The following is a 12,921-nucleotide window of genomic DNA, read 5'->3' as shown; positions in this document are numbered from 1 at the left end:
GCAGGAATATTTTGCCCAACATGGGTCTCAAACCCACAACCCTGAGATTCAGAGTCTCATGCTTTACTGGCTGAGCTATCCCAGCAGCCCTTGATCTGAACCTGAAAAACTGGTAACAATCTGTGGAAGACTCAGGTTTGCTGCTTTGCAATGTGTGAAAGGTTCCTTAGAGCTGTGTTCCTCAAGCTCCGGTTCCCAGAATATGGTTGGACCACAGTTCCCATCATCCCTAACTATGGGCTAAACCGGCTGGAGTTTATGTGAGTTGTGAAAGTCTCACATTTTGGATGGACTTAAATTTGGCCGACTTGTCCTTGTTTCTTGTGCCATCAAGGATGGTCTGGTCCCTGGTCTGGGATGGTGAAGATTTTTACATGCACACACAAAACACACACACACACACACACACACACACACACACACACACTTTGTCAGCTGCAATTACAGGCATTTCTGCACTGATGAAAACGTACAGCGATCATTCGTGTTTGTCTGGGAGGCAGCGAGGGGCAAAAGAGGTCTAAAGACTTTTGGCCCCTAGCCATTTTCAGAGCAGCTCCGTGGAAGGAGGGGGGGGCAAGTGGGGGGGGGGCAGAGAGAATCTCTTGATTGGAATAATTATAAATCGTCTTCTCTTCGTTCTTGCTACACGAATTCCAGGCTAAATTATCATCTAATTTCAGAGAGCTCCATGACTGAGATTATCGGTGAGTCATTTGTAATTATGTGCCAGATTGTATTAAAGCATGAAAACACAAAGGATTCTCATCAAACACTAAGAGGGGGGAAAGAATCAAATTACATTTCGCAGGCAGGATAACAGTTCAGACTGCATTTCAGATTCATGACATATTACAAATGTAAAACAGGGACGCGGGGAGGGGAAGGATGGCAGGGGGCTGGGGAGTGAGAAACTCTCAGCTTGAAAAGTGCACAACATGTTAAAAGAAAGACAATGGGCCTGATCCCGAAATATGAGGATGCAGTGGTGGGTTACTCGTGAGGATCACAGGGTGCTTTACACTACAAAAACACAAAAATGCATGCCATAATAACAAACAAAAAAATAACCCCACAGTTAAAAGGCTATAGATTGCCTAATCAGCCAAGTGCCTGAAAAAGAACATTTTTGCCTGGCACCTTAAAGGTGTATACAGTGGTGCCTCGCAAGACGAAATTAATTCGTTCTGCGAGTTTTGTCGTCTTGCGATTTTTTTCGTCTTGCGAAGCATGGTTTTGGAAAAGTTTTGGAAAAGCTTCAAAAATCACCAAAGTCTTCAAAAACCTCAAAAAAGGCTACCACACCGGGTGCTATGAGTTGCTCCTCGAAGTCAAGTCGCAACTGTATTAACGGTGTTAAGAAAAAGGAAACAAACTTGCAAGACGTTTCCGTCTTGTGAAGCAAGCCCATAGGGAAAATCGTCTTGCGAAGCAGCTCAAAAAACAAAAAACCCTTTCGTCTTGCAAGTTTTCCGTCTTGCGAGGCATTCGTCTTGCGAGGTACCACTGTAATGATGAGGCCAGGTGAAGCTCCTTGGGGAGAGCATTCCACAAACGGGGGGCCACCACAGAAAAAGCCCATTCTCGTGTTGCCACCCTCCAGACCCCATAAGATGTTGATCTTAGGGTCCAGGTAGGTTCATATGGGGAGAGGCAGTCCTTGAGGTGTTGTGGTCCTGAGACATTTAAGGCTTTATGGGTCAAAACCAGCACTTTGATCTGGGCCTGGAAGCTCATTGGCAGCCGGTGCGGTTGAACCAGGATCGGTGTAATATGCTCAAGTCGTCTTACCCCAGTGAGCAACCTGGCCGCTGAATTCTGCACCAGATGAAGTTTCCGAACTGTCTTCAGAGTCAGCTCCACTTATACAGTAATGTGTTGCGGTAATCTAAGCAAGAGGTGGACCTCAGTGACATCCAGCAGACAGCACACGGGAATGGCACAAAGGGGAGAGTGCTGTTGTGCACATGTCAAACCTGTGGGCTTCTCATCCACATCTGCTTGACCATGGTGAGAGCAGGATGCTGGACTAGATGGGCCCTTGACCTCATTCAGCAGGGATCGTCTTAGGTTCTTTTGCTAAGAGTCCAGGGGAGCAACGTGAAACAAACCTGGTCTGCATCCAACTTTCAAATCTGTAAGGTTTGTGGCATACATTTTGTACCCAGAAATTTCAGCGCCCCTTCAAATTAAACTCCAGTCATATGCAAAATGTTTTCATTTAGCAGTACAGATATATACCGCTTGATTGTGATGAAACCTCAAAGCAGTTTAGGTAAAGGTAAAGGTACCCCTGACCATTAGGTCCAGTCGCAGACGACTCTGGGGTTGTGCACTCATCTCACTCTATAGGCCGAGGGAGCCGGCGTTTGTCTGCAGCTTCCGGGCCATGTGGCCAGCATGACTAAGCCGCTTCTGGCGAACCACAGCAGTGCACGGAAATGCCGTTTACCTTCCCACCGGAGCGGTACCTATTTATCTACTTGCACTCTGATGTGCTTTTAAACTGCTAGGTTGGCAGGAGCAGGGACCGAGAAATGGGAGCTCACCCCATTGCAGAAATTCGAACCGCCAACCTTCCGATCGGCAAGCCCTAGGCTCTCTGGTTTAGACCACAGCACCACCCGCTCCCCACCCCCAAAAAAGATCTACGGTCAGAAAGAGACTTTCCTCTGAGTAAACATGTGCACGGTTGCACTGGAAATCTCTCTACAATATATTCACTGTTCTCCCGCTCCCCAACCTGCAACAACCACATAAGCACTGTTTTCATTTAAATCATGGCGTAAGTATTGAGCTTTTGCAGAGGGGAGGTTCCTTCGTTGCTACATGTTCCATTTCTGCAGATATAATCCCATGGTTTAAAAAGAGAAGGGGAAAGCTAAAGGATTGCACCCTGGTGACACAAGCAAAATGTGCGGAGGGGATCCTTTTAGAATGCGGAATTCACAATGTACTGAAGTGTAGATTGAAAAGCCTCTGGTGTTTCCTTCATTGCTATATTTAAAAAGACACTCAGAACCATCTGCCAGCTAATAACGGCTTTATTAAAGCTTTAATGTTGCATTCCGTCGCAAAACACACAAAAAAGGTAGGTGGCGTTGCATCGGAGACAGGCAGCATGGCAGCAACCTGCTATTTCTTCCCTTGAAACTCGGTGATATTCTTCCCCATCGTGAAAGAGGCAGAAGATTTGGGGCCCTTTGAACATCTCCTAATTCCTAAACGCATTTCTGCTTTTGTTCATGAAGCCCATTGACTGCACAAATCAGCTCTTATCACAAGGCTTTCAGAGTGGGAAAGAAAGGGTTTAATGCGCAGTGCCAATCTCCTTGGCTAATGTTCCATGCCTCAAGTGTTCATTATGAAAGGTGGGGCAATTCCAATGCACACATTCACCCTTAACATATTCTTCTGGGCTGGGTTCTTGGGGCGAGGAAGGAGGGGAGATATGATGCTCTTTGTATGGTCCTGGACACATTGAAAGCTCATGACTTCCCCCAAGGAATCCTGGGAATTATAATTCTGAAGGGGAAGCAACAGTTCCCAGGATCCTTTGGGGGAAGCCATGTGCTTTCAATCTATGGTGCTTTCTATGTGCTTTCAATCTATGTGTGGGTATCTATGTGCTTTCAATCTATGGTGTGGGTGTCCCCCCAGTATGTGCTAGATGGAGGTACAGGAATTAGCTATTAAATGATGTTTAACGCTACTATGGATTCCCACCCCTCACTCCGCATGGTGGTTGCGTACAAGTTCAGTTTTTTGCAGCTGATGCCATGGCCTGATTGGACGCAGAGGAAGAGCAGGAAGCACCAGCTTGGGAGCCCCCAAGGCTCAGAGCCCGGGGAGTGATTGTGGGACGATGAGGAGTGGTCAGAGAGAGAAAGGCTGGAAAGAGAAGATGTTGGAAGCTGAAGGGGTAACAGGTCTTAGTGAGCTGGGAGAGTCTGTGGCAGAGAGAAGCCCAGAATCAGAGGCAGCAGCTGAAGCAGGAGAGTGGGAAGAGGGAGGCCAAGAGGCAGAGATGAGTCAGACTAGGGAAAAGTCACACGGGTCACCCTCTCCTGCTGCAACAAGGCTCCTGCTCCCCTTGTCTCCCAGGACCAGAAATGGCTTAAAAGGGATAGGGAGGTTGGTTGTGTGCACAGTCTCCAACTGCTTGGAAAGACCCCCTGGAGAGGACACTTAGGCAGCTGTAGGAAAGCAGGGGCTCAGTTTCAGCAACTGCTTCATGGGGGCCAGATGAGTTGCCGTACTCATTAGGCCTGACAATCCTGTGTCGATCAGGTTTTTGCTAATAGAGAGCCAACGCCAACTTGCACTGTGTGATTTACTGCCGGCTCGCTCCTGACACTCATGTTTATATATGGAATTTATACTTTGTATTTTTTAAAAAACGTTTCACAGAATGTGTTGTTTTCCTGTTAAAATTATGTCATTTTCAATGTGGTTCATTAAGTGTGTTCTCATTTGCAATATTTGTTGTTGTTGTTGTTGTTTAGTCATTTAGTCGTGTCCGACTCTTCGTGACCCCATGGACCAGAGCACGCCAGGCTCTGGCGTATACAATTGCGTATGCAATATACAATTTGATTATTTAAGGAAGGTTGTAGGCCATTTAGAGATTCCTTTGGACACGTGCAGTGGTATGGAAATGATTAAAAAAAATAAAACAACTCTGGAAGATGCCTTGGCCCTAAGCCATGAGCTCGGGCAATTGTCTTCTGCAATCTGGTGTAGTTCACTTCTGGTGAGAATGCAGAGGATCAGAATTAGGGGCATTTGCTCTGCGTGCAAGAGGACACAAGACTCCTGGTGTCTCCAACAAGGAAGACTGGGAAAGATTTCTGCCCAAGTTCCTGGGGAGAGACCACCCAACCAAAGGCAATGCTGGCCTAACTAAGGAATGAGGAACACCAGCCTTGCTGCCAAATGTTGCCCTCCAGGTCTCTGTCTGGCTCTCAGTCTTCTCCCTATGAAAGTAATGCACCTCTAAGAGCTGTGCTGGAAGAGTGTGGCCAGAGCGGAGAGGGCAACAGCAGAAGCAAGAATGTTTGTTTTTTCAGAAAGCTCTCTCTGAAGAGTGGGCTCCATTGCTCTCTTGCCGACATCAGAATAAGTATGGCAGAGTCTTAATGCCCTGTGGGAAACCCCCACTGCCTCCCCTCTCCTCCCAATTAGCAACAGCAAGGCCCCATAGCAGGGCGTCTGTGAGGCCCATGGTTTCTACAGCAGCAACATCGTATGCATCGGGGTCCATAGGAAATATACATTTCCCATGCTTCCCAAGTGCTGGAATACTGCCACAGCAGGAACCAAATGAAAGCTCCCCTGCCAACAGATAAACGTGGGTAAGAAAAGGACAGAGGGAGCGATGTAACAGTAATGTGGAAGGCTGCCATGGGGCAACATTGGTTGTGAAGCAGGCCCCAAACTGAACCTCTGAACCCCTCGTTCCACCTGTCCCATTGATCCCAACCACTAGTCCTGGCTTTGATACATGTGAATGGTTCTGAAATGTCTCTGTGTCTCATTTACTAAGTTATCAGCATCAGATTAGAACGGTGCGGGCGGTTCCCCCGCACGGGGTGCCAAGTCGAGAGAGTGGAAAGAGAGTGTCGGTTTATGCATTGTTCAGGAAGGTGGGAAACACACACTTTCAAAGAAAACGTACACACACCCATAATGTTTTAAAACACTTTTGCTTTGTAGACACAAAATAAGGATATACACTGGGTATTTTGTACACTGCTGTCCAAGTCACACAGAAGCAGTCTTAAGAAACAAAACAAAAAAGCCTGCAAGGGAAGGCAAGAACACATAATAAAAGATGACTTAAAAAAATAATATTTACAGCAGATATTACAATTTGTCTGGGGGGTGAGGAGGAGAGACGGCAGGCCGTGGCTCATGATGTGGGCTGGAAGGACCCTTCAAGATGCTTGCAGATTGTTTCGATTCACTGGCACTGCCGCGCACCAAATGTGTTGGCCTTGTTAAGACGAGAGCGACAAGCGGCGAGGAGACTATGCAAGGAGTGATACATAAAAACAGCAAGCGGCGATAAACTCCCACGCAATCCAGAGGGAAGGCAAACAGCACAGCGAGAACTAATACGGAGGTCACTTTTTAAGACGATGCTACACAGCTCCCGCCAAAGTCTTTCTGTGGTGAAGGGAGTCGCTCTCATGAAACAGGACATACAATTGAGATGCAAATCGGTGCACACGCGTCACCATCCAAGCTTGCCTGCCCTAAATTGTTCTCTAAAATGCAATTTATACATTTGCCTGGCAGAGGAGCAAGCTTAGCCCCTTTCCTCCACTGTGCAGACAGCATCTATGCAGGACTGCGCAAACATCCGATCATGTGGAGGTTTCTAGGTCCTCAAAAGAGAGGAGGAGGCGGCTGCAAAAACTGGATCTGCACAATCAGGAATGTGTAGGGTTCCTGTTTCACCCATCTAGGTGTTGGCAAGTCTGTGAACTGAGGCCAAGTGACCAAAGGTTAGAAAGACTTCAAGGTAGAAAAAGCACAACGCCACAGTTTGAGGCTTCTGCCTAGGAAATGTGCGCTACACTAGGAGCGGGAGGGAGCCAGGATTCACACCTCGCAATCTAAAACCAACCATTCTCGAAACCCTGTGAGCTCTCGTCATCATCTGAATGCAGAATACAGCAAGCTCCAAATGATTTTCAGGGAAACGCAGCCAAGTGCCTCCCCCAAGGTCACTGCGATATGTTAACAGTAGCAGACAAGGGTGAACTGTGTACTCGCCTTTATTTTAACATTTTCCCTAAGTAGTTATGAAAACAGAAGGTGGCATCTGCTAATCCGTTTGTATTCCCTGAGCTTAGTTACACCGAGGAGGAATGAGCACTCCGAAAAGGAAAGAAAAATAAAAGAAATCTGCGTGTAATATTACATGACTTAGAAATGTGCGAGGCAGGATTGAAAATCCTTATGCATTCCAAGGTTTATTAAAACGACACCTTTCTGCAGCCACAAGACAAAACACACACCTCAGTCCTCCTGCAGCTGAAGGCAAAGGATCGCAGCAGAGCTGTGGCTTGTGAAATGCTCCTCAGCAGGCCTGCGAATGTTCCCATTTATGGGAACTGGAACTCAGGGCCAAACTGGATGGGTTGTTAGATGTGCCTTTGCACCTGATGTATATCCTTTCAACAAAATGAAAATAGCAGTCGCTGGGGAGTGGATACAATTACTGGGATTCCTGCAGGCAGTGTATGGTATTTTAACCCTTTCCTCCCCTGCCGTGGTCTCAATGAAAACTGGTTCTCTGAAGCTGCTATTTGCACTGGGAGGGAACCACCTATTGGCCTTAATTCAATTCCATTTGGGGAGGGGCGAGGGAGAAATGAGAACAGCAGAATGAGGCAGGGGTGCCAGGAGAGGGTTTCTATTCTCTGCCCCCACTATAGCTACAACTTTTACAAGTATACATGAGCTTTCCCTAAGAGGACAAACAGCAGCTTGGGTGGGCGAGTTTCATTAGGAAGCACCTGGGAGGGTGGTTCAATTTAGTTCCCCCAGTGCTGTGGCCCAATCCAAAGTGTGCCTCCTGTGTGGCTGCTCTCTGCAAGAATTTAAAGATCACATACCTCCATCATGACACTGAATTTGGCCCTCAGAATCCCAACCCTTTAAAAAGCCAACCAAGCAAAAAACCCTCAGTGAGCCAAACTAACACGCTGGGGAGGGAGGAGGGGGAAATTGCTGATCCTATGGGACCTCTTAAGCATTTAGCAGCTCAGTAGTGGGCAAACTTCTCTTGCCTCAGCAATGACATACTACTGGATTCAAATCAAACTGCTAAAGGATCCATAGAAGCCCGAGAATAAAGATTAAAAATCTCCCCCAAAACTGCTTCTCCTATTTCTGTAGTTGGTATTTCATACGGATTGGCCAGATTCCATAGCTCTCCCTTCCTTAACCTTGTTGCCTGGGACTGACGGGAGCTGTAGTCTAAAATCAGAGCCTAGCTATGCAAACCTGGCCCCAAGGAGGCAAGTCTGGCAAGGAGACATGCCAAGCTGCCTGGATTATCCACGTGAAAAGCAGACTGCAAATGCCAGGGCAACTGCATGGACCCAGCCAACCACACAGAAGCAGATAGTGAGATACTGGCAAGCTCACCACCTGGTACTTGGTCCCTAAAAAGAATTATTTGGGGTTTTTTGTTTCTTTGTTTTTTTAGGAGGGAGCTTGCCACAGCAATCTCTGCCAAAACAGAAGTGGCCACGTACTATCGAAGCAAGAATCTCCATTTTCCAGATCCAGACCTAGTAATTCAAATAAACGCCCAGATAAATCCCAGCCAGAGAATTAAATGCAGGATGTCCCAGGAGAGCTGAGTCACCTCCTTCTGCCATGTCCTACCATAGTGACTTGAGTCTAGTTCTCAAAGAGCTGGCAATCCATCTGGGCTGGAACATCGCAGGCTGAGAGTGGGGGATGGTGGGCCTCGTTGACTAAACCAGTGGTGCCAGACCTGTGGCCCTTCCAGAAGTTATTGGACTCCAACTCCCATCAGTCCCAGCCAGCATGGCCAATGGACATGGATGATGGGAGCTGTAGTCCAGCAACATCTGGAAGTCACCAGGTTCCCTAACCCTGGACTAAATACTTCTCCATGCAAAAATATATCTGCCCACATAGAAAACTTTCTCCAACATACTAAGTTGTCTGCATGGAGGGATTTTTATCTTTTGCATGGCCAAGTAGGTCACTATGTAAGTCACCACTTGCAGTCCGAAGTGGTACATCTGAAAAATACCAGCTGAGAGAGAAGAGGCTCTTCTGAATTTGGGAAAGGATTGCTTTTGGTCTCATCCTCTAACTAGGATATTCCAGCCTGGAGCTCTGCTAAAAGCAAGCAAGGACATAGAAAAGAGGCAGCTTGACATTTTAGAATGGACAAGGCCAACATGGAGAACTGGGTGTATTTTTGCCTCGATGGGGCGGGGAATCCATTTCCCACAAAGTCAACTTGGCACATCCTCCTTGCCTGCCAGGCAACAGGGATGAGAACCGCCCCTGTGGTATGCGTCCTTTGGCTACCAGCGAGCAACTATATGCCGTGCTGCTGGAAAGTCAAAGGAGTCAAACGCAACGGCAGGTAAAATTCAGGCCGCAATCCTGCAAGGCCTGAAATGAGGAGGTGGGAAACTATTGGTCTGGTTTAACCTTAGGATCACAAGGTTTAAAGTTCTGACAGGTTACTGGACAGAGCCGAGAGAGCAGAGCTTGGCCAAGGTTCTCGCATGGCTGAGCCTGTATCGACCTCATTAAATAACATTAAATTAAATTACATTAGGGATGGGGGGAGGGGGGAGTAGCTTATTTACCTTAAAACAAAGCAAAGTAAAACTTACTGGAGACAAATCTGTCTGTTGTGCCAAGCCAACCAAGACTGCCAGGAGGACAAAACGTGGTCACAACCCCCCACCCCCAATTGTGGTGAGTAGCACCATACTCTTAAATTTTAAGTGCATCACAGAGGCATAGGAGCTTGTGAGATGTCCTACAGCCAGCAGCAGGGGTGTCAGGTCTACCCCTTGAACTCTTCTCCCCTGCCAATCCCTCGCTTGTCCTATCCCTATCTTACAGCAGCGGTGAGTGAAGGCCTGGTTTAATTTCCTAGGAGCAAGAACAGACTCCCCTTACTGAGATGTCCAAACTGTTTCCCGCACCTCTGTGGTCTACCCCGGGGTACAGCAACCAACTTTGACAAACCCTCCTGTTGCTTCTTCAAACTTCTTAAGGTACCACTGCTGTCCTCTATGAGATACCTGCCCAATGGTGCTCCAACCTTAGGGTAACACTGCATGTATTGGGGGGGGGGGCAGGTGTTTGGGATTGCTTTCCAAGAGGAGTTGCCTGGGCAGCTTGCATATCAGCTCTGATGTTATTTATTTCAGCATGGAAACACGGAGGCTACGCCAAGGTCAGGGGTGGGGAGATGTGCTTTTATCACCCCAATGTAAACAGCGCATGTCCACAGCTTTTCCACTTGGAGGTTTTGCACATTTATGATTTGCTCCTTGTCATATATGTGTTTTTACGGAGATATGGCTGAACCAAGGGCAGCCGCAAGGCAGGTCCAACACCGCGCCGCCGAGTTGTGCCAGCCATTTTGCCTCTTCTCCTTTGTTCCCTGAAACTGATGCTTCGCTGAATCCCTTTCTCATAACATGATCCAGAAACGTTTCAAGTATTCGAAAGCCAAACCCCGGTGCCAGGCTACAGGTCAATGGAAACTGACCAGCAAGCAATGGAAGTCAGGAGGGTTTGTTGACATCGCCAGGTTAACTTCCTTCACCGATCCCATTAGGAGGCAATTAGTATCCTTCATCGTCGTCCATCTCACAGCCATAATCTGAAAATACCAAAGCGGAGAAAAATTATCAGAAGAAACAGGATCCCTGGGGATCCCTTAATACATTAGCCTCTACCCCGCCCACTCCCAGAAGACAAGACAACAGAAATAGTCCCTCCCAGGAAAATATACAGTGGAGAGGGAAAGGGAAAGCACAGGAAGAAATCACACACACAAAAGCAGTCCAATGAAACACTTTTTAAAAGACAGAGAGTTTAAATGTAGGTCACAGAAATGAGCAAGTGAGCCAATTTCTGTAGCATCCAAACTGTCAAGTAATTTCTAGGTGCATCGAGGTAAGCAAATTGCAGGTTTCGCTGGAGAGATAAAAAAAAAAGCTAGCTGGGTTTTAAACTAACCTAACCCAGGAGATCTGTTCCTTAAAAGAGCCTTATGAACATGCCCCCAAAAGTTGAAAGTCTCCCAAAAATGTTACTAGCCTGCCAGGAGCTGGCAGAGAGCTCTGCCCTGCCTCCCTCAGCCGGCTGCATTTCTACAGAGAAAGGGGCTTCCTCCTCTGCCCCTACAGCCATATGGAACTGCATGCACCTACCTGCGTACAGTTCTGTGTCACCTCTGGCTGCCAGGCCAGTGCTTGAATACAAGGCTTAGCTTAGTTAAAATCTGAGGCCTTCTGCTCTCGCTCTCTCTCACACCACACCGAGAGAGAGAGAGGAAAAGTCCTTTCTTTCCATCCAATTCAGGTACCTTCACAGTTCTCTCCTGTCCTGTCTTGCCTCTGCCTCATTCTGTTATATTCACTCATGTCCACTTTCCCCCCGATAACCCAGGGAACCCTTTTCTCAGCGACACTTAATGGTCAATGGTAACACAGATGTGTGCATGCTGGCTGAATCTGCTTCTGCAGTAAATCATTTAAATTATAATCTGCCCCCCATTCTAAAAGCTTAGGGAGACTTAGGGAGAGATTAAAGTTTTCGGAAACTGCCTTTTCCAGTTAAAAATCAAATTAAAGTGGCTCCAACTCTAGTCCTCCGCTGGCTTAGACCTGATTTGTTTGAACCTCTTTACATTTAGGCTTGCAACTTGCATCAGATTAAACATCCTCCAAATGCTATTGCACATATATCTTCCTTCAAAGAGCTCAGGGTGGCACATATGGGCCTGCCTGCTTGCTTCCTTCCTTCCTTCCTTCCTTCCTTCCTTCCTTCCTTCCTTCCTTCCTTCCTTCCTTCTTCCCTATCTTCATTGGGAAAGTTAGGCTAAGAGACAAGCTTTTGAACTTGGATCTCCCCAGTCTAAGTCCAACACGCTAACCACTATACCACACTGTCTCTTCAAATGTATGTAGAAATGATTGCCAAAGAGTGTAGCTCTATTTGTAGCTGCTGCTGCATTTTCTTTACTTTCTTTTTTTTACAAACAGGGTTTTCATTGGTTGCAATTTTACGGATGTGCTGAGCATATGGCTATAGATCCTTGCTAAATGCTTTAGTGGATCATGCAATAACACAACTCTCTCCCCCTCTTGATGGAGTGATGGAGATGTTCATCTCTAGGGGTATACTTTAATCTTGATTTTCTTATCAGTACATTTCTCTGCTTTCGATATCTGGCTTTCAACATCCCTAGGCTGACTGGCTTGAGCAAATAAGGAGGGCCTTAAAATGCACTGACAAATTTCCAAAGGACGGGAATTGCATGGCTCTAAGAGTCAAAGATGTGATGGTCGGCTGGCCTGGATCATGGTGCAATTGAACACTTGGTGACGCAATGCAAATCTGTGATGCAAATTTATCAGTGTTTGCATAACAGGGAGACAAAAATATGTTTAGAATGGTTTTAAAAACAGTAATAGAGGAGAAATGATTCAGCAAGCTCTAACGAATTTTGTACAGTTACTAGTACTGATACTATTTAATATACAAAATTATTATCATTACAATTCTTTCAGCTTCATTCAGCCCAGGCACACATCTCTGGCTGCATTTCTCTGGGAGTGCAATTCTAATCATATTTCCTAGAGGAGAAAGAGTTTCCTGCAGTCTGAATGACCCCTTTCCACTCAGATCAAACCACTCTGTTGTGATTATTCTATAGACCATGCACAAAAGCTGAAAACAGCACCAGTGCGAAATTAAGGGTGTTGAGTCGATGGCGCAGTAAATAATCAACACTCCAGCACCAGCCTTCTCCCCTTGACACCGCCAGGCACCACAATTAGTGGGTTCTGTGTCAAGTCTTCAGCTATACATATTTACACTGTAGCGAGAAGCTTCCGTGCAGCAATAATGCTGTACCCCCAAGTTTGGAGTGTATTCTCAGCTCTGTCTGTAGACGCTGAATTCAATCGACTCGATAGCTCCCACCGCTGAAAGACTGTCTTGCTAAGAAATGTTTATGAGCGTTACTCAAGCCTGGAAGTACTGTCATGGTGTACATCACAACAACAGAAGAAGGTTGGCAGCCTAAATCCATGGTAGCCCCATGGGGTCCTTCTGTTACCTGCACTGATGAAGAAGTGCAGAAGCTGGAGAGAAAGGTATCTGGAACATTGG

General features: G+C 46.7%; 1 protein-coding gene across 3 annotated transcripts in view; it reads right to left on the bottom strand.

Moving 5' to 3' along the window:
- Positions 1–5,689: 5,689 nt before the first annotated feature.
- Positions 5,690–12,921, bottom strand: part of BRF1 (BRF1 general transcription factor IIIB subunit) — a 195,972-nt gene continuing 188,740 nt past the window's right edge. For all 3 annotated transcript variants that reach the window (XM_028744966.2, XM_028744875.2, XM_028745043.2), the window contains one exon: positions 5,690–10,402. In XM_028744966.2, the coding sequence (XP_028600799.2) occupies positions 10,365–10,402 (38 nt within the window). In that variant the 3' untranslated portion in view covers positions 5,690–10,364. The remainder of the gene's footprint in view (positions 10,403–12,921) is intronic.

Source organism: Podarcis muralis, chromosome 1, assembly GCF_964188315.1.
Source record: "Podarcis muralis chromosome 1, rPodMur119.hap1.1, whole genome shotgun sequence".
Lineage (NCBI taxonomy): Eukaryota > Metazoa > Chordata > Lepidosauria > Squamata > Lacertidae > Podarcis > Podarcis muralis.
Note: the sequence above shows the minus strand (reverse complement) of the source record. Positions and strands in the feature narration are given on the sequence as shown.